The sequence below is a fragment of the Exophiala dermatitidis genome (genome assembly GCF_000230625.1).
Source record: "Exophiala dermatitidis NIH/UT8656 unplaced genomic scaffold supercont1.8, whole genome shotgun sequence".
NCBI classification, from domain to species: domain Eukaryota; kingdom Fungi; phylum Ascomycota; class Eurotiomycetes; order Chaetothyriales; family Herpotrichiellaceae; genus Exophiala; species Exophiala dermatitidis.
The window spans coordinates 598,241-617,028 of NW_008751653.1; the positions used below are offsets into that span (position 1 = coordinate 598,241).

At 53.4% G+C, this 18,788-nt stretch overlaps 6 protein-coding genes across 6 annotated transcripts; 3 read left to right on the forward strand and 3 right to left on the reverse strand.

Annotated features, from left to right (window-relative positions):
* Nucleotides 1-58: 58 nt before the first annotated feature.
* HMPREF1120_08960 (uncharacterized protein) lies at nt 59-2,809 on the reverse strand. The gene is made up of 2 exons (XM_009163233.1): nt 1,277-2,809; nt 59-1,059 (listed from the first exon to the last, which is right to left on the reverse strand). Exons 1-2 carry the CDS (start codon nt 1,466-1,468, stop codon nt 247-249), a joined length of 1,005 nt encoding a protein of 334 aa, XP_009161481.1. The 5' UTR covers nt 1,469-2,809; the 3' UTR covers nt 59-246.
* Nucleotides 2,810-3,412: 603 nt separating this feature from the next.
* HMPREF1120_08961 (uncharacterized protein) lies at nt 3,413-6,665 on the forward strand (the record flags this gene model as incomplete). Its single annotated transcript, XM_009163234.1, has 2 exons — nt 3,413-3,485; nt 3,709-6,665. 2 exons carry the CDS (start codon nt 3,413-3,415, stop codon nt 6,663-6,665), a joined length of 3,030 nt encoding a protein of 1,009 aa, XP_009161482.1.
* Nucleotides 6,666-7,508: 843 nt separating this feature from the next.
* On the forward strand, nt 7,509-9,268 carry HMPREF1120_08962 (serine/threonine kinase 16; the record flags this gene model as incomplete). Its single annotated transcript, XM_009163235.1, has 2 exons — nt 7,509-8,182; nt 8,248-9,268. 2 exons carry the CDS (start codon nt 7,509-7,511, stop codon nt 9,266-9,268), a joined length of 1,695 nt encoding a protein of 564 aa, XP_009161483.1.
* Nucleotides 9,269-9,643: 375 nt separating this feature from the next.
* On the reverse strand, nt 9,644-12,191 carry HMPREF1120_08963 (esterase/lipase). Its single transcript, XM_009163236.1, has 5 exons — nt 11,591-12,191; nt 11,218-11,499; nt 10,972-11,147; nt 10,540-10,901; nt 9,644-10,425 (listed from the first exon to the last, which is right to left on the reverse strand). The coding sequence occupies exons 1-5, from the start codon at nt 11,764-11,766 to the stop codon at nt 9,772-9,774; spliced, it is 1,650 nt and encodes a 549-aa protein (XP_009161484.1). The 5' UTR covers nt 11,767-12,191; the 3' UTR covers nt 9,644-9,771.
* A 158-nt stretch (nt 12,192-12,349) lies between these two features.
* Nucleotides 12,350-15,247, reverse strand: HMPREF1120_08964 (glycerol kinase). Its single transcript, XM_009163237.1, has 3 exons — nt 14,003-15,247; nt 13,541-13,947; nt 12,350-13,485 (listed from the first exon to the last, which is right to left on the reverse strand). Exons 1-3 carry the CDS (start codon nt 14,137-14,139, stop codon nt 12,491-12,493), a joined length of 1,539 nt encoding a protein of 512 aa, XP_009161485.1. The 5' UTR covers nt 14,140-15,247; the 3' UTR covers nt 12,350-12,490.
* Nucleotides 15,248-15,968: 721 nt separating this feature from the next.
* On the forward strand, nt 15,969-17,101 carry HMPREF1120_08965 (aquaglyceroporin like protein; the record flags this gene model as incomplete). Its single annotated transcript, XM_009163238.1, has 3 exons — nt 15,969-16,273; nt 16,333-16,873; nt 16,931-17,101. The coding sequence occupies 3 exons, from the start codon at nt 15,969-15,971 to the stop codon at nt 17,099-17,101; spliced, it is 1,017 nt and encodes a 338-aa protein (XP_009161486.1).
* Nucleotides 17,102-18,788: the final 1,687 nt, after the last annotated feature.

Consider the following 18,788-nt stretch of genomic DNA (forward strand, 5'->3'; position numbering starts at 1 on the left):
GAAACATTCCCAGGCAAGCCTACCATCTACACAAGTTCGACTTCATGACAAGAACGATCAGCAATCTGGGATTAACGTCTTGAAAGGAACATATCATCTGCGATCAAGACAACATAAACTAAAGTTATCATAATAATCATCGACGAGCAGGAGCAGATATAACATAACATGATATGACATATATGTCATTCCTTCGTCCAGACCATGCCCCTACTCCCCCTGCACCTTCACCAGCCAACCAATCTTTTAGTAAGTTGCATTCAATCTCATCTCGATATATTCTCTGGCATTGATGGGTTCATATTTCTTCGGGTTCTGCTCATCATAACAGCCAGGGATGCAATCAATAGTCTTTTCCCTGTCGGCAGTGACAAAGTAAGGGATGGAGTACCTCGCCTTTGTGATTCCCTTGACCAAGGGTGGAGCACGGACACGATGCAGCGTGGACTTGAGAGTGTCGTTGCTCCATCTCTGCAAGAAGTCGCCGATGTTGACGACAATCGTGCCGGGGATATATGGTGCCGGATTGAATTTGCCCTTTGCATGGATATCTTCGACCTCGAGGCCGCCGACCTGGTCCTGCAACAGCAAGGTCATGGTGCCGAAGTCGGAGTGAGCCGCAATCCGTTCCATCTTGCCGTCGTTCAGCAGCTCCGCCTCGACGGGTGGGTAATGCAGCAGACGCAGCTGGTTGTCCTTTTTCAGGTGGTATTCTTTGAAAAAGTTCTCGGGCAGGTCCATGCCCAGCGCGATGGCGCGCAGAAGGTCCAGTTCGACGTAGTAGCACGTCTCGAAGAAGTCGAGCATGAATTTTCGGAACCCGGGCAGCACTTCCTCGGGGAACCAAATGTTGGGCGTGCGTTCGTCGTCCTCGCGGCCAAGCTCAAATGATTCCTTGAAGTCCGGGGTCTGACGGAGCTTGCTGATCGATTCCTTGTCAAAGACCATCTGTACTACCTTCTCGCGGCCAACGCCCGAGTAGCCCCGGTGCCACCATCCCTCCGGTGGGTGGGGGGCTTTGTCCTTGTCGGCTTGGGGAAGATCGAAAAACTTGGCGCTCTGCAGAATTCAAAGTCAGTGATCAAATGTGGTTGGAAGGCAATACGGCCATGGTGGATCTGAAAGAGAGTCTTGTCGAGAGTGTTGAAGGAGACAGTGACCAGCTGGTATCAGGGAGACTATCGCCCCGCCCAGCAGACGCAGCTCGAAGAAGGGACAGTGAAGCTGAGTGTTGCGCAGGGAGTTGTTATACCGACGGGGTCAGACTGGTACTTACCCATTCGAATGCTTTGTCTTGCAGTTCTTGAGGCAGTCCGTGGTTCTTGATATAGGCGAAACCGACGTCTCGGAAGGCTTCGAACACTTTCTTGCCCGTCTCACGTGCCTCTTCAGGAGTGCCTTTCCGGACTGGCTCAAGGTCGATAATGGGGATGGAGAGTTGCTCTGGCTGGACTGGTTGAATGGCCATGATGGGCGAGTTGTCTAGGTGGTTCCTTTCTTCTAGTAGTTGTCGTGTGTTTGCTGGACGTTCGTGCCAAGTGCTTGTCTCTTGATGAACTGTCACAATACGGTCGTGTGCCTCGTCTTGGTATGGTAACCAGGGAGAGCAGAGAAGGGCCAATTGAACAATAAGGCCGGTTGATGTTCAGTCGAACGATAGGTAGCTCAGACAATGCAAAATTATCTTTCTTATCTTGACGATGTCGTTTGATTTAGATATATTCGTGCCGAAACTAGGGGAATGGCAATAATGCTAGCTCTGCAACCCACTTAGATTGGCCGACCACGGAGCATAGATTGTCGTTCGGTTATAAGGCTGTCTAGAATATCATATGATATAGTGATAGTAGTGTCAAGGCCGCGATCTGGAGATGATTGGGTTTGACAGAAGAAAGGAGAGCAATAATAGGCCTTTTTCATATCACCTCAGCCTTGACTTGACCGATCATTCTGGCAGGTATTCTGGGGACTCTGGGGCTTTTGTCCTGGGATACGCCACTATCAAATGCCGCCTATGCATGAGTGCCACCTGGATAGCCTGGAGAGTTCCATAGAAATGCCGTGGAACAATGTAACACCAGCTGGGCACAGCCCGCACATGGTTGGCATACCCCACGATATCAGAAGAGTTGGCCGAATGCTGGTATGCTCGGTTTCTCGTGCTGTCAAGTTGAAGATTTGCCGATCGGGAATAGAGACACCCACCTAGTGTATGGTATGCAGTTCAAGTAGGCTACCGACGGTGATAGGGAACAGTAGCGAACACAGGCTAATCATGTTCCAGTCGACCCCGTGGCGAGAGACGATCACATTTCCGGGGTCAAAGGTGCAATTTGAGCTAAGAAGTTGGCCGACCATACGAGGGCCTCAAATTGACCTCGGCCGTCTCCAGTTGCCGACAGGTCTGACTTGTCATCCATGTTATGTAACATTTTATTCGTGCCAAACGCGGAGCAGGTCCGTGTTTCGCCTTCACGTTGACCAACTTGAACCGCCTGGCCGGTCAGCGAAGGCATGGGGAACGGGGCGGAATCCGGGGTTTGGCTGGATCTCGAGGGACTCTGCATAGTTGGGGACCCAAGATCCCGACGCCTGGTGCGAGTGTTGCGGCGACAGTAGTCCGAGACGACCTGTGTGGTACGGCCGTTGAGTACACCAACATCCCTGTACCCCAGATGCACGCTTCCGCAGGGTCCGGTAGACATGTTGGCGGGAGTAGCTCTCAGAGAGATGATACACGTAGTTCGCCGAATGGCACCATTATCGCAAAGGTGCACGTGCCAGAGTAGAGCCCCTTGTAGGCCGACTTCTGAACATGCGATGCTACTGGTAGAGAGATGAGAGAGAGCGTGTGTGTGCCCTTACCGTGGCCACTATCCCAGAATGGCAATCCGCCTATCGGTCAACATGGACCACACTACAAGTTGTAAACCTGGATATTATCACATGCTGCCAATCATATATTGACAGGGAACAAATCATACCTGGTAACTTAAACCTATAGCCATCATAATTGTTATAAGTATTATCAGTCGTATCTTGAAAGTGGTCGATATCCCGGCGGGCGGACCCCATCATCCACCAAACCCACAATTTGGGACCGGCCATCTCCTCGTCCGTGTCCTCATCCACGACCATGGTCGCCTTAGGTAATTAGACTGATCGGCCAAATGAGACACCGATTTTTCGCTTGCTTGCTTCACTCCCAGGCAACAAGACTCAATCAAGTCAAAGACACGGTTTCAGCCGGCAGTTCGCAACATCAGACGATATAGCTGCTCTTCTCGCTAGCCAGGCTGCAGATAAGTCTATCTCGATCGGCAAGCTGTTGCTCTCTTCCGGTACAGAGACCAAAGAACAAGGACCAGAATCAAGACTGCAGCCGCGGCCCAAGCTGCCTATCGTGACGACCATGGGAAGCATCGAGCGCAGCAATGGCAGTGATGGCCAGACTCACAGATATCGTATTGGTGTTGATGTTGGAGGTATGTACCGCCTACTAAAGGACTATCTCGGAGACCCCTTCAGCCTCGCCGCCCCCTGCCCCCTGCCTTCATTCAGCCTCGTCGGAATAGTTATTCGGAATAATTGTTGTTTGTGGGAGCCTTACCCTCAGTCCATGCATTTTTCATATCCCTTTTATTACATTACGAGTGATATTACTATATAATCTTCAACGCTAACCGTGTGGTCTCTTTCGTCTGGTAGGAACCAACACTGATGCCGTGCTGATCTCACTTGCACCGACGCAAATTGTTGCATCACACAAGGCACCCACGACACCAGACGTCACGACGGGCATCACGCAAGCCGTCCAGACAGTGATCCAAGCCAGCAATGTGCCCCTCGATGCCATCAGCTGCGTTATCATTGGCACCACCCACTTCGTCAACGCGGTAGTCCAGAGGTCATCGTCGCTGCAACGTGTCGGAGTGGTCCGCTTGTGCGGCGGCAGTAAAGATGGCTTTGGACTCGGAGTGCCGCCGTTCATTGACTTCCCGCGCGACCTCCGTCGCTTGATTTCCACGCAGCCCTACTTCTGCGAGGGCGGCTATCAGATTTCTGGCAGCGAAATCTCTCCGCTTGATGAGGCTGAATTGAACCAAGTCGCAGAGAAACTGGTCGCTGATAACATCTTCAATGTCGTCGTCTCGGCCGTTTACTCCCCCCTCAACTCGGAACACGAAATCCAAGCCGGCGACATCCTGCTGCGCGAAATGCAACAGCTAGTGAAAGCGCGTGGCATTTCCACACGGCCGCGAGTTACTCTGTCGCACGAAATATCGTCTCTCGGCTTCTTGGCCAGGGAGAATGCCGCCATCTTGAACGCCACCCTGAGGCCGCTGGCTGAGAAGACCATTCTTGGTTTCCAAAAAGCCATGCAGGACATCTTCCATGGCACTCCCTGTGCATTGTATCTCACCCAGAACGACGGCAGCGTCCTCAGCGCCGAGGATGCCATCGATCTGCCTATCCGGACATTCAATTCAGGGCCGACGAATTCGATCCGCGGTGGTGATTTCCTTTGGAACTCCGCAAGTGCCGATGCCGGTGGGAACAGCGTCGAGCGCCAGGACGCCCTTGTGGTCATCGACATTGGGGGAACTACCTCTGATAGCGGTCTGCTGCTTCCAAATGGGCTGCCCAGAATGAGCTCGGTGATGAGTCTCGTTGGAGGGGTGCGTACCAACTTTGCCTTGCCCGCCGTCGAAAGCGTGGGACTTGGTGGTGGAAGCATTGTACGAGTCTCGGAGAAGGAAGTCACCGTGGGCCCGGACAGTGTCGCGTTGGAGCTCCTACAGAAGGCTCGGCTCTTTGGCGGTGATGTCCTGACCGCTACCGATATTGTCGCGGCATCGGAGTTGCACTCGCCCAGTGGACACAATCCGCTAAAAGGAATGGGCGATCCCAATCGTCTGAAGGACGTCACACCCGAAACCATCAAAAGGGCCAAGGCGCGGATGCGCAAGATCATTGAAGAGCTGGTCGACCGCACCAAGGTGCAGAAAGGAGACGTGGACGTGTTGATTGTCGGTGGAGGTGCCATCGTCATTGACGTTGACGAGCCCCTTGCAGGGGTTCGGGCGGTTCGCAAAGTGAAGGGTGGAGAAGTCGCCAACGCTGTCGGTGCCGCCATTTCGAGAGTCTCCGGAGTCGTCGACACCGTAGTGGACACGTCGCATCAGACGCTCAAGGAAGCTCAGGAGAAGGTATCGCAATCGGCCGTCGATGCGGCCGTTGCCAACGGAGCGCAGCGGGATACTGTCCAGATTGCCGAAGTTACCATCCTCCCCATCCAGTATGTCGATGCCAAGGCACGGATCCATATCCGCGCCGTGGGCGTGCTCGATACCGTCAAACAGTCGAAGAAGGCGGCCGCCGGCGGTGAGATTGTCCTGCCGGAGCTGCCTCAACAACAAAAATCCGGCGCCAATGTCGAACAAAAAGACGATGCAGAGGACGAAGTTGTCGACATCCAAACGTACCGACCCAAGATCGAAAAAGGTCTTTGGGTTGTTTCCATCACCGACCTCGAGTGGATAGCCGAGGGCTGCAAGGTGCTCGGTTGTGGAGGCGGCGGCGACCCGTACCAACAGTATCTGAAGATCCGGGCTCTTTTGGAAAAGTCGCCCGGCAGTATCAAGATCGTGTCACCCAATGACCTTCCCGAAAGCGCCACCGTCGGATGGACCGGCTGCATGGGAAGCCCCGAAGTCAGCATGGAGCGCATGGAAGCCGACGAATGTAACAAGGCCCACGACGAGCTGACCCGGGTCATGGGACTGAAACCTGCGGATGCATTCATGGCGTTGGAAATTGGTGGCGGGAACGGCGTCGTCAACCTCGAAGTTGCAGCCGCCCATGGCGTGCCATGCGTCGACGCCGACTACATGGGCCGCGCATACCCGACGTACTGGCAAACCACGATCAACGTCTACGGCACCGCGCACGGCGAGGCACTGGTCCCGGCAACCATTGCCAGTGGTGACGGGTCATTCATGACCATGACAGCCAGCCGGACGGACAAGCTCGTGGACAAGGCGTTGAGGGCTGCCGTGGTCGAAATGGGATGTCGTGCGGGCAAAGCGGCGCCTCCAAAACCAGCCAAAGTGGTCCAGGAACAAGCCGTCCTGAACACCGTGTCACTTGCCTGGTGGATTGGACGCGCCATCGCGCTCGAGAAGAACATCAACGACAAGGCGAACCGGATCGTCGAGGCCGTCGGCGGCTCTGCAAGCGCAAAGGTCTTGGCCGAGGGCAAAATCACCAGTGTCGAGCGTGTTCTCAAGACAGGTCATACTTATGGAGTTGTCGAGGTCGATGGAGTTCTTAGCGACGGAACCAAGGCCACGGTGAAGATCCCGTTCAAGAACGAGAACGCCTTCGTCGAGGCCACCACTCCGGATGGCAAGGTCTCCATTCTGGCTGCTGTTCCGGATCTTATTGCTGTTCTCGATTCCGAGACGGGCTCCGGTCTAGGCACACCGGAATACAAGTATGGCTTGAAGGTGACCATCATCGCCATTGCCGCCTCGCCTCGCTGGACCGATACTCCACGGGGTCTGGATCTTGGTGGTCCCGGCTCTATGGGCTTTGATGATATCAAGTACGTGCCCATCGGCACGTATAGCAAGCCGCGGAGCGTCATTGAAACCTACGCATAGACAGCTTAGATGGTAATGATAGATTGTCACACGAACTGGCCCTTGGGACTATAACAGCACTCTTTGCTCCAATCCTCCGCCGTACTTCTTCCCTCTTCTCTGTGCCCACTTGGACTCTGGAGCGACCACAACGTGGTAGTAGAGTCTTCTGACTACTACCCATTCCGCTACGGGATCGCCAAATTTGACCCTGGGAGACGTCCTTGGCTATCATCGCGCCAAAAAGCCTCGCCAACCTGTCAAGCTCCTCTGCGCTTTCTCCCAAGTGAGCCCCAACTCCCAGCCACGTGTTCGATCTGCGATTCTGTTCTTATCCTCTGCTGTCAGGCGAGCCCTACGACAAGGGGACGGACCAGTTTCTTGCTAACGGCCCCGCATGGAGAGCTCTTCTAACGAAACCACTTCGCTGGACCTGGAGTTCGGAGGTGGGTCAATAATGGCCGTTGGACAACAAGCCAGCCCACTGGCACCCCAGGATTTCCCCAGGATCCCGGCACAGCAAAAATGGCCGCAAAACGCCGGCTACTACTACTACTGATGGGGCGGTTTGGAGAAGTGGGGCAGCCACACCAACACCAGGGTTTCTCCTGTCCCTAATCCCCTTTGTTGCACGGAGGACATGGGGCATATCGACACTAGTAGGGGACACAGTCGGAGAAAGGGTCCCAATTTCAAGATGGGCTGAGAGAACAGCAGGTTTATCTAAAGGGGGCCATTCGGTCGCTTGAGCAGCTTTTGAAATACCGCTTGCCAGCCATCCATCACACCACTCGCCATACTCTCTACGTCTTCTATCTCAACTCGGTCGACTCGCGGTTTGATATCCGCTGTTCAAGGTTCACAATGGTCTTTCTCGGGATTCTCAACGACACCAAGCTCCCCCATGTGCCAGGCACGGTCATCCTAGAGGAGGATGCCGCTCACTCTGAGGCGACGACGGGCGGGCTCAAGCATGGCACTGGCCGAAATGCGAACATTGTGCTGGTTCCGCAGCCTTCGAACGACCCGAACGACCCCTTGAACTGGCCGATGAGCAAGAAACTGACCGCCTTGGGCATCAGCTGTTGGGGATCCATCCTCTACGGTGCTGTGGTCAGCGCGATGCTGAACTCGGCGTTCGCCGAGATGTCGGTGGAAATCAACACCACCATTGCCGACCTCGTCCTCACCTCTGGGTATCAGACTCTCGTGGTCGGGGTGACTGGCCCGCTGTTCTCAGCCTTGTCACGGAAATGGGGCAAACGACCGATTTTCCTACTGGCCTCCATCATCTGCTTGGTGGCTGATATTGTAGGCTCGTGCGTGAACAGCTACCAGGGCGTTTTGGCTTCGCGGATTCTTCAGGGGTTCGCGATTGCCCCTTACGAGTCGTTGATCTTCACGCTGATCAGCGACCTGTTTTTTGTTCACGAGCGCGGCGTTTACGCTTCATGCATCAATTTCATCCTGGCGGGTATTTCCAACCTCACCGGTGTTATCGCTGGTCCTATCACATCCAACCTTGGTTGGCGATGGCTGTAAGTTTCGCCCTTGGATGACACACTCATTTGTGGCGACAAAAACACTAACGAAAAGCTCGCAGGTACTATCTCCTCGTGCTCTTTGGCGGAATACAGACCATCTGCCAATACCTTTTCGTGCCCGAAACCAGCTACAACCGGGACCAGCGGTACGAGATTGACGAGATCAAAGATGACAACCTGCAAGACCTGGCGGCCCTCGAGTACCAGGAGAAGCTAAACTCTGAAAAGTCCGCCGGCACGGCCACGGCAACGCACGCCGAAGACGGCAACGTGTCTCGCATATCTTCCCGCGAGGTGGCCCCGCCCGTCTACCACAAGAAGACGTTTGTGCAAGAACTGGCGATTTTCAGCGGGACATATTCGAACGAGAACTTTTTGGCGCTCATCATTGCCCCGTTTGCCGTGGTGTTGAACTTGGCCGTCAGCTGGATTCTGATCATGAACTCGATGTTCGTGGTGCTGTATGTGGTCATCGCATTTACGCTGGCCCAGCTGTTCTCGTCTCCCCCCTATCTGCTCACGCCCGCGAGCATTGGATACCTTTCGCTCGGCCCCTTTGTGGGCGGCGCTTTGGGATCCATCATTTTGGGAGTTATGTCCGACCCGCTGATCAAATGGTGCGCCCGACGCAACCGCGGCATCTACGAGCCGGAATATCGTCTGATCCCATGCGTACTGGGGGTTTTGGCGGGCGTCGGTTTGTTTCTATTTGGGCATCTGGTGTCCACAGGCGCGTCCCCTTATGCTTGCGCCACCGCCCACGGCCTGATGCTATTCGGTGTCATGTTCGCCTGCATTTCTACTTCGAATTACGCTCTGGATGCCTACCGCGGCATGGCCAACGAGATCTTCATCGCCAGCATGGCCGTCAAAAACCTGATTTTGTATGGCTTTAGTTATTTCGTCAACAACTGGACTGCCCAGGTCGGACCCCAGCATGCCTTTTATGTCTGGGGCGGCGTCGGCTTTGCACTGATGGCTACCTTGCCCGTCGCCTTCTTCTTCGGCAAGAAATACCGCAGCTTTTGGGCCAGACAGAATCTCTTTGAGAGATTGCATATTAGGACGCATGAGGAGTGAAGAAATCCAAATTGGTGACCTGATGTTGAATCTGTTATATCAAAGTGGCGGCTGGAGAGGCGACACCAGTCTATCATGGTCAGGGTATGTACTAATATGCACACTGAAGGTTGTACAGAGAGAGGTCTTCATACTCGATTCAATAACTTCAAGTACTGGTTCAGATATCTTACCTGGTGTATATCGCTTCGCTTCTGTAAGCATGGGATAGAAATACACTCTGCTCTGCCAGTAAAGTCTGATGAGTTCTCAGGGAGTCGGAAGCCCATTGTCTCCTCGCGTTGGCCGAGTGGGCTCTGTAGGATACGGGTTACGGTTGGCCCTGTGACAGTCCGGCAGGAGGTATCGAAGGGTTGTCTACGTAATTCGCGAAGACATTGCAAAACCGCACTGTATGGTATTGACCCGTCTACCTACACCTGCACGGTACCTCAAGTGTCTATCTCTGATCATGAAATCGTGATGATGGAAGCCTTAGCTACTGCAGAACATGCTAGTCTAGTCTACAAGCCCATGTTAAACCGACCAAACGCCTCGGCCAATTTATCCAGTCCAACCTGCTTCCCGAGCTCCAATATAGCTGCCCGACGACCAGTTTCTACCGACTCGGCGTCTGCAACGACCTTTGTTACAGCGTCCGTCAAGGATGGTCCAAAGACCTTGGCTGTCCTTGCCCCAGGAGTGTATGGGTTCCAGGGCGTCTTACCCGACACGAATGCCATCAAATCTAAAGCGAATCCTTCTGCGGCTGCACGTTGTGCCGGCGGGAGCTTATCATTGAAGTTCTGGAACAAAAAGACCACATCGAGCACGTGGGTGGCCTGTCCTTGGAACGGGCCGGGCCACGGGTTGGGCTCGTTGAAGAAGAAGACCAGAGCTTTCGATGACGATGGTGATGACGATGACGACCATCCGCGTGCAAAGGATATAGTGGCGGCATAATAGCCAATATCATTGGCGAAGTGCAAAAACCGCAGGAATGCCGCCTCATCGTCCGCGGCAGGGTCGGCTAGAGCAGGCGAGTTGAAGCCGTACGCCTCAAGCAGTGCTTCTGCAACATCCGGAGTTGTTGTCGATAGCGAGTTGCGGATGGATGCAGAGAATCGTTTCCGGATGTTGGGTTTGAGGTGGGCCATCATGGTGGCGAGTGTGGAGGACTACATAGATGGACAGACAAAGGTCAGCATATGAGTCAAGGTACATGCTCCAATCAACGCCATAGTGTGAACTATAGGCCATAATGGAGATGCGATAATATTGGGGGCACTTGCATCGAATTGGCTATCTCCTATGATGAGGCCTTCAGCCCATTGCTTACCTGGCATGCTGCGGTCCTCTTGGTCTGCTATCGTCACGTACGTGGGTCGTTGAGGTATAATATCGCCATCAATCATGGGCAATAATGCGACGGATGGAGGCAACCGCGCGATGATCTCGTCCATGGGCATCGACAAGAGCCGCTGGATCCTTTCTCCGGGTCCCAGCTCCGCGAGCCCCAGTATCGACAGGACTTGCTGGTATGTTCGTTCATGATCCTCTGGCGAGAACAGCGGAATCAGCAGACATGAACCGCCTGTAGCTATTGCGCGATTGAACAGTTTCTGCTGTGAGTATAAATGTAACGTCGTGGCCACTACAGGATGGGAGTTAGACAGCTTGGTCCGCGCCTCTCAAACCTTCGAAATGTTTTTCAGGAACCATACCTGCTCCGGTACTCTCTCCAATGACAGTGATAATATCGGGATCTCCTCCGAACCCCGCGATATGTTGCTTCACCCATTGGAACGCAGTTCTTTGGTCGTGCAGCAAGTTGTTCGGCTTGTACCCCTTCCGCCGTAGCTCTTCGGATGTCAACAGGCCGGGTAGGCCCAGACGAAAGCTAGGACCAACTGTGTTAGTCTCATCTCGAGGAGAGAAATGCAGGAGAGAGGATAGTAAATAGTCCTTACTTGATACCAACGCCGATGACAGGAATGCCATGCTCAGCAGCCAGTCGGACGACCCTCGCATGGTCATAGTGCGGCCACGAGTTCGCTCCTACAACGAATCCACCTCCATGCGTCCAGATGAACACGGGAAGTCGTTTCGTGGAGTCGCTAGACGCGGGCACCGTGATGTTGAGATTCAAGCAATTCAAATCCGAAGGGACAGTTGGCGGCTGAGGCAGCGGCTGTTGGATAAAGAGTCGTGTTTCATTGTCGAAACCGTTGGGCGGCGAGAAGGAGGATGGTCTGCAGTGATGTTGTCAACATTAAATCGTCCCAGTCTCTTACCGTGGCAGCATCTTGAGATTTGACGATGCAGCAACAGCTTCTCACTTACCCATAGTTCGCAGCGTCTACTGGAGTTTGATACGTCGTCTTGAGCTGAGCCTCTGCTAGTCGATCTTGTAATGTGGCATACTGGATGCCGAGAAACTGGTGTACCCCGTTGCCACGGTCGAGGCCGTGTATTGGACCAATTGAGGGATGTCGCAGGACAACGCTTTGAGACGACATTGAGGATGAGGAGTGCCGGGCGCGAGAAAGACAAGTTCGTGGCACGCTGGAGAGGCGAGGATGTACCTACCTAATGAGATGTCTTCGCCATGCTTTGTCTCTTGACGGCTGGTTGTTGTTGGCGCCGTGTATGGTCACCACTACATCTCAGCCTCGTCCGCATCGTCTACCCCGAGATCTGCTGGGATCCACGGGCAAGGCACCTAGAATGTCTCCCACATTGTGGAGGTGGACTCTTCCTCCACATACCCCTCCGGCAAGCACCCATTCAGGTTTCAGCTGCCGACATCGAGGAGGGCAAGCTGAGGCATTTCTCCAATTCATCGATCAACCACCATGTGCTTTTTTCGGTTGCGCTTACGGACGAAACAAAATCACCGTTGGACGCGCCTGGTTTCAACTGACTTCCAGGAGTTCCAGAGCCGCTCGGGTATAAAGTTGGTAGCGCAAAGGCAGCAAATTCAAGGCCATTCCGATGTGCTTATTGGTCAGACGGGCCAACTGCCTGATTAGTCATACAAGTTCCCAGCTTCAAGTGGGTGGGGATGAAGAGCAATGCTTGCACAAGAACTGGATGGGAGATTTACTTTCTTGACTGGAGAAAACGACATTTGTTCCACAAGTACCATTGATCCTTTTGGAGGACTGCCTTTTAAACTACAAAGCCCCGAAACCCTTAGAACTCCATGCGCTAACAAAAGTCCGATTGACACAGTCAACCATTTTAGTTGGCCCAGCCTTTGCTCATTTCCACGGCCTTCTCCCACCGGGCGAACTGAGCGGTACTCTCTTCCTTGCTGATGCTTGGCTTGAAGGTGGTGGTCCCTTCATTGTTAACCTCCCTGAGCTCATCAATGCTCTCCCACACATCGACCGCCAGACCGGCGGCGATGGCTGCGCCCAAAGCAGTGGTTTCACGCATGGCAGGACGTCTAACGGGGATGCTGACAAGATCAGCCTGGATCTGCATGGTCAGGTCGGAGTTGCTCATTCCACCATCCACAGCCAACTCGGCGAGCTTGTGTCCACTGTCCTTCTCCATGGCAACCAGAATGGCCTTGGTCTGGAAGCAAGTCGCCTCCAGGGTCGCACGAGCAACGTGGCCGCGCTTAGTGTATGCCGTGATACCAAAGATGGTGCCTCGAGCGTCATCGATCCAGTAAGGAGCGAAGAGACCGGAGAAGGCGGTCACGAAGGTGACACCACCGTTGTCTTCGACCGTTTCAGCCAGTTGGCTGACTTTGCTCGAGGAGTCGATGAAGCCAAAGTTGTCCACGAGGAACTTGACACTGGAGCCGGCAACGGCAATACTGCCTTCCAAGGCATACATGGCCTTGTTCTTGCCGCCGAAGTCGAATGCCACCGTGGTCAAGAGACCGTGGGTAGAAATGACAGGCTTCTCGCCCACATTGTAGAGAATGAAGGAACCGGTGCCGTACGTATTCTTGGCCAGGCCAGGGCTGAAGCCCTTTTGACCCACAAGAGCTGCGGATTGGTCACCCAGACAGCCCGTGATAGGCACACCCTTGAGTAGAGTGGAGGCCAGTGAGCCATACGCGGACGGATCGGAAGAGTGGACGATCTTCGGTAGGTGGACCTTGTCGGTTTCGATTCTGAAAAAGTCCAACAATGACTCGTCGTAGGTAAGGGTGTGGATGTTCATGAACATTGTTCGCGATGCGTTGGAAGGGTCTGTAACAAAGACATTTCGCTTCAAGCCTTCTGAAAGTCAGTACACAGAACTTGGTAGGGCACCGTTTCGAGGATTGCTTACCCCCGTTCAACTTGAAGACCAGCCAGGTATCAATGGTACCAAAGGCGAGAACTCCCTTCTCGTAGGCAGCCTTTACCTTTGGCTCGTGCTCCAGTAGCCAAAGCAGCTTACCCACCGATGGGTAGGTAGACAGAGGCACACCGCAGATTTCCATAAGCTTGTCGGCGCCCAGACGGTGCTTGAGCTTTCGGACCAGTGCCTGCGTCCGGGTGTCGGTCCAGACAATAGCATTGTACAATGGCTCGCCAGTCTCTTTGTTCCATAGGACAGTAGTCTCACGCTGGTTGGTGATACCGACAGCCTTGATGCTGTGCAAGCTGTGACCTTGGGTCTCAAATTGCTTGCAGGCCTCGTCAATACATTTTTCCACCGAAGACACGATCTCTAAGGGGTCATGCTCGTGCCAGCTAGGAGTTGAAGTCAGCAGCCGGGCTTACTGGATTTGAATGGCGAATGACATACCCAGGCTGAGGATAGATCTGTTTGAACTCGAGTTGGTGCGAGGCGACCGGCTCACCCGCCTTGTTAAAGATCAAGAACCGGGAACTTGTGGTTCCCTGGTCGATGGAACCAACGAATACCTCTGGAGAGCTACCCATTTTCAATGCTTGTCTTTGTCACCTTAGAGAGTTGGTTGAATCTGGTCGGCGGGCAACACAGGTGATGACGGAGTTCAGGACGGGAGGCGGGATGGGGGATATGGAGGAATCCTGGGGAGAGGACAACCCGCGCGATATATAGACTTCAGGGTCAAGATCCAAGATCCAAGCATGTGGTTCAGTTCCGCGCTCTGGCATGTGGTCGTATGACCTTTGGTTCAAATTACAGTCCCATTAGTAGCGGGTCGAGGCCAAGTGAGAGTACCGGGCAGCTCCATGGTCCTCGGTGTCGAGAGTAGTATTTTCCCCGAGCTGAGGAAGCTATAGAACCCCGAACTCCACAGTCCTCAATAACTCCAGGGTCGGTTCCGGACAGAGCTCGGCCCATTGGGACGAAGTAGCGGAGACTCCAGGACAAAAAGTCCATGCTGGGGAGCTCTGGATCAGGGGTACAGCTGGATGTAGGATACCGTGGGATAGGCGGGGATCCTAGGATGGAGAAGGTGGGCAAAAGGCAATCTTCAGGCTGTCGAAGCGAGGTCGAGTAGACCACCAGCCACCGGACTGTAGCCACTCGTAGCGGGTCGTCAGTTCATCGTGTAACAACGTGGTTGATGCGAAGCATGGTTGACATTGCGGGGTGGTCGCTGGAAGGTGGAATGAGGGAGCATTGAGGCTGGAGGTGAAGATGGAGCAATGATGGAGCAATGGAGGTCAAAGTCGGGGTGCAGAACCCCGAGATGCAGGAGGACGGCGGGGGCGGGTGAAGAAATTTGGGGTCACGTGCGGGTAGCCCGGAACCTCCAGGAAAATCTGGCACAATCTGGGCGTCCCGGTGTTCGCCCAGTTCCAACCAGATCAAATAGTCCAGACAAACTAGAGCCGACCGGTTACTGCACCTGGTAAGGGCCGATCCACCACCACCGGTCAGGTCTCGGTTCCAAGGCCAGTCATCGATCTTAATGGCTCTAAGGTTGCATTCTTGGCCGCTCGGACCACAGGGTCATTCGTTGCTGCATTGATTTTCACGTCAAGAAGGAGTTGTGCGAGCTGAATGAAAAATCGTCGCACCCCAACTTGCAGCGGGCGGAGGTACAGTAACATGAATGTGGGAGGGACATAATACTTTTTACCTAGTACTAACACTGTAGGTAGTATCATAATGCAGGTGGTAAAGCAGCGACTGTCTGGTTGCAAAAGCAGCGGCTCCAATTTCCCGAGGCAAAAGCTTTTCTGTACAGCTTTAAGGTACGCATACGGTACCTTAGATACCTAGGTAGGTAGGTACAAGCTGTCATAACTTCAAACTTCACAATTTCACTGCATCTCGGGGCGCATGACCCGATGGTTTGCAAAGTGCTCTCGCTACTCCTCGCCGAGGCAGTTCATAATCATTGGTGCTCGGCTCACCGCACGCGAGCCGCTTAGTAGGTACCAGCGACTAAGATGTGGATGGCGCCTTTTTTGGCCCACAGTGGTATTACTGGTTCTAGAATCCGTGCGAGCCCGTAACGGGGATTACCTGCTGTCATGCGAGCGCGACCAATATCCCGGGCAGTGCTTTTACTGGTCACACTGTTTCCGGGTTGCTCGCATATACCGGAGTATCAGGGGAGCGGCAGCGGAGAGATGGAGGCTCATGAGGACCGTGATCCTATATAACCTTGATTCCTTCCCCCCATGGGCATCCCATCACTTTCATCCTCCATCCCCACAACTCCAGCGACAATCCCTTCAAGCAGCTTGCCACTCGGGCCTTACTGTTGTTTATGTCCCAGCCGTCCTCGTCATCTTCTATCTCCTCATACCCCGAAAAACAAGCCGACACAATGGCCAAGACCGACCACAACGAGCACCTCGATATTCCTCTGCCCGAAAGGAGGCGAACCTCGGTGCAGGATGCCCCAGCTTTTGCTGAGCATGGTCCCCTAGTCGACCACAAGATTCCTCAGGCCGATGTGGTCCAACAAGAGCCTGACTTGCTCTGGAGCCGTATCAGACACACTCTCAGGGAACCCTTCTCTGAGTTCTTTGGTGTTTTCATTCTGATTCTCTTTGGAGATGGTGTCGTTGCACAAGTCGTTCTCAGCAATGGCGAAAAGGGCGATTATCAGTCTATTTCCTGGGGCTGGGGGTGAGTCAATTTTCCACTATCACCATTTACCACAATCTTTTTCTAACGGTGCAAACTAGTCTTGGTGTTATGTTGGGTGTCTACTCCAGCGGTATCTCGGGAGCTCATTTGAACCCTGCCGTTACGTTTGCCAACTGCGTTTTCCGCAAATTCCCGTGGAGAAAATTCCCCGGCTACATGCTTGCCCAGATTTTGGGCGCCATGACTGCCTCTGCTATTGTTTACGCCAACTACAAATCCGCAATCGATGTCTTTGAGGGAGGCCCTGACATTCGCACCGTCGGTGGCAAGACCTCGACTGCTGGAATCTTCTGCACCTACCCGGCCGAGTTCATGACCAAGACTGGCCAATTCTTTTCGGAATTCATTGCCAGTGCCATCCTGATGTTCCTGATTTACGCTCTTAAGGATGACGGCAACATCGGTGCCGGCCCCTTGACGCCTCTTGGCCTGTTCTTCGTCATCTTCGGCATTGGTGCATGCTTTGGCTGGGAAACTGGCTATGCCATCAATCTTGCCCGTGACTTTGGCCCGCGTCTGGTTTCATACATGATCGGTTACGGCCACGAAGTCTGGTCCGCTGGCGGCTACTACTTCTGGGTAAGTTTTCTCAAGCGCCTTATGATATTGGATTGTCCAGCTAACAGAGACACACAGGTTCCCATGGTCGCTCCCTTCTGTGGCTGCACATTCGGAGGATGGCTCTACGATGTCTTCCTCTTCACCGGTGAAAGCCCGATCAACACCCCCTACATGGGATTGGCGCGCTTCCTCAAGCCCAAGAAGTCTGTGTGGTCAAACACCTACAGTGCCGACAACCAGGTATAAACATAGGCATCAACAGAAGTATAAAAAAAGAAAAGAAAGAGAAAGACGAAAAATGAAGCGGCCACGGCTAGCGCAGGCGTTTGAGGCATTTACAGTTGTCGCGCAGGTGGATATCTGAGAAAAATCTCACTTGTGACATGTCTTAAGAAATTATGGGCGGCAACGCATGGATACATCTCTCGAATACTTGAGCAGATGTTGATAAACTGCATATATGATTGCGATTGGGTACAACAGAGCTACTCCTGTACATGAAATCACTTCACTTCCGGCTATGCTTCATTCTCAGAACATGCCCTCCTCCCTCAATCGAGTTCATTAAAGACGAGTTTGATCCCACTGCCTGGATCGAGCAATTCCAAAAGAAAAAAAAAGCTATGGGGACGGTTGCCGGTGACAGCAGCTGCTTCTCCTTCCTACGAAGACCCATTCATTCGCCAAGGAGAGTCTCTGCAGTCTTCCCATCGAAACCCCCTCTGAGCAAAGACGGCGCAGGCCGCATTAACAGCGGAGGACGCCGAAGGACTCCATTTCTTTTTTCGAGGTCACATCGCTGCCCAACAACGTAAGCGCATGCACGGCAGATGCTGGGTCAGAGTTCTCAGGGTGAACAATTCCTTGTTCTCTATCAAAGGGTCCTGGGAGAGCCCTAGCTATGGAAGTACTTCCAGGTGTGTCTAGTGAAAGTTGGTGGCTGGAGAATGCCTCCTATAGTACAGGGGTGATACAGGAGGAGATAGATGCAATGCCGGAACAAAAGGCACAGCACCAGTGCTGTGTGCAGGGCAGCATGACATAATCACAGAGCTGGTCAAGCAGTAAGCAGCCAGAGAATCCATCACGTGCTGCTGATTATATAATTATTTGGTCTGACAGAATAATATGTAGTAGGTTTGGTGAGGAAATTCTGCATCCTACATAGCATAATGCCGAGCTTTTAGTCTGACAAGCTGACCCGCAAATTCTCGGCGCTGACAAATAACCTAATAATTATTCTCCACCACTGCAAATAACTGCACATGACTGGCCCCCCACCCTGCAGCCCTGAGATGCACGCAAATTTGAACACAGCAGCTCAAGTACCTAGTAGGGTAAGCAACATTGAGGTGATGTGAGTATTATGAATCAGGGTATTGACACCAGTAGCCAGTTGTGTTACTAACTCCTTGTAGACTACCAGGTATCTAGGTACTACCACAGTGTTTGAGATGTGAGTGTGCTGTTTTCCTACACTCGTTGATCAAACACATCCATGCGCGGATCCTCCATCAGGCTACCTAGGTATGAAGACCCACGTTCCTGGGCAACATTGACAATGGCACTGGCATACAAGTCGTGAGCATCTGAAACTGCCGCTCCGGCAGTAACAGCGCTACCTAGGTACCTAATCCCTGCAAGGGTACGTTGAACCAAGGGCGAGCGCCCTGCAGGTAGGTGTATCTTGCCATCTCAATGCCTGTTGTCTTGCTCCTATGCCACGTGCGTTGAGGTGGTAGAGTGCCATGATATGCCGCTCTCTCACATTGCGCCCTTGCTCTGAAGTTACATGGCATGTACTGCCAGTGGCAGTCATTGGCCTGTAATACTCTTTGCTCACCCGTAATGGCAATGGCTCTGGTACCGGCACTGGCTCTCTGGCACTGGCTCTCTGGCTCTGGGCTCTGGGCTCTGGCACTGGCTCTCTGGC

What these genes read in the sequence shown, in the direction of transcription:
- HMPREF1120_08963 (XM_009163236.1), bottom strand. Translation starts at nt 11,766, where the DNA reads ATGTCGTCTCAAAGCGTTGTCCTGCGACATCCCTCAATTGGTCCAATA. An exon ending in GTCATCGGCGTTGGTATCAA is followed by an intron (nt 11,148 to 11,217) that starts GTAAGGACTATT and finishes AGTTGGTCCTAG; the next exon opens with CTTTCGTCTGGGCCTACCCG. An exon ending in TGGAGAGAGTACCGGAGCAG is followed by an intron (nt 10,902 to 10,971) that starts GTATGGTTCCTG and finishes CCCATCCTGTAG; the next exon opens with TGGCCACGACGTTACATTTA.
- HMPREF1120_08964 (XM_009163237.1), bottom strand. Translation starts at nt 14,139, where the DNA reads ATGGGTAGCTCTCCAGAGGTATTCGTTGGTTCCATCGACCAGGGAACC. An exon ending in CAGATCTATCCTCAGCCTGG is followed by an intron (nt 13,948 to 14,002) that starts GTATGTCATTCG and finishes TTCAACTCCTAG; the next exon opens with CTGGCACGAGCATGACCCCT. An exon ending in GGTCTTCAAGTTGAACGGGG is followed by an intron (nt 13,486 to 13,540) that starts GTAAGCAATCCT and finishes GACTTTCAGAAG; the next exon opens with GCTTGAAGCGAAATGTCTTT.
- HMPREF1120_08960 (XM_009163233.1), bottom strand. Translation starts at nt 1,468, where the DNA reads ATGGCCATTCAACCAGTCCAGCCAGAGCAACTCTCCATCCCCATTATC. An exon ending in AAGACAAAGCATTCGAATGG is followed by an intron (nt 1,060 to 1,276) that starts GTAAGTACCAGT and finishes TGAATTCTGCAG; the next exon opens with AGCGCCAAGTTTTTCGATCT.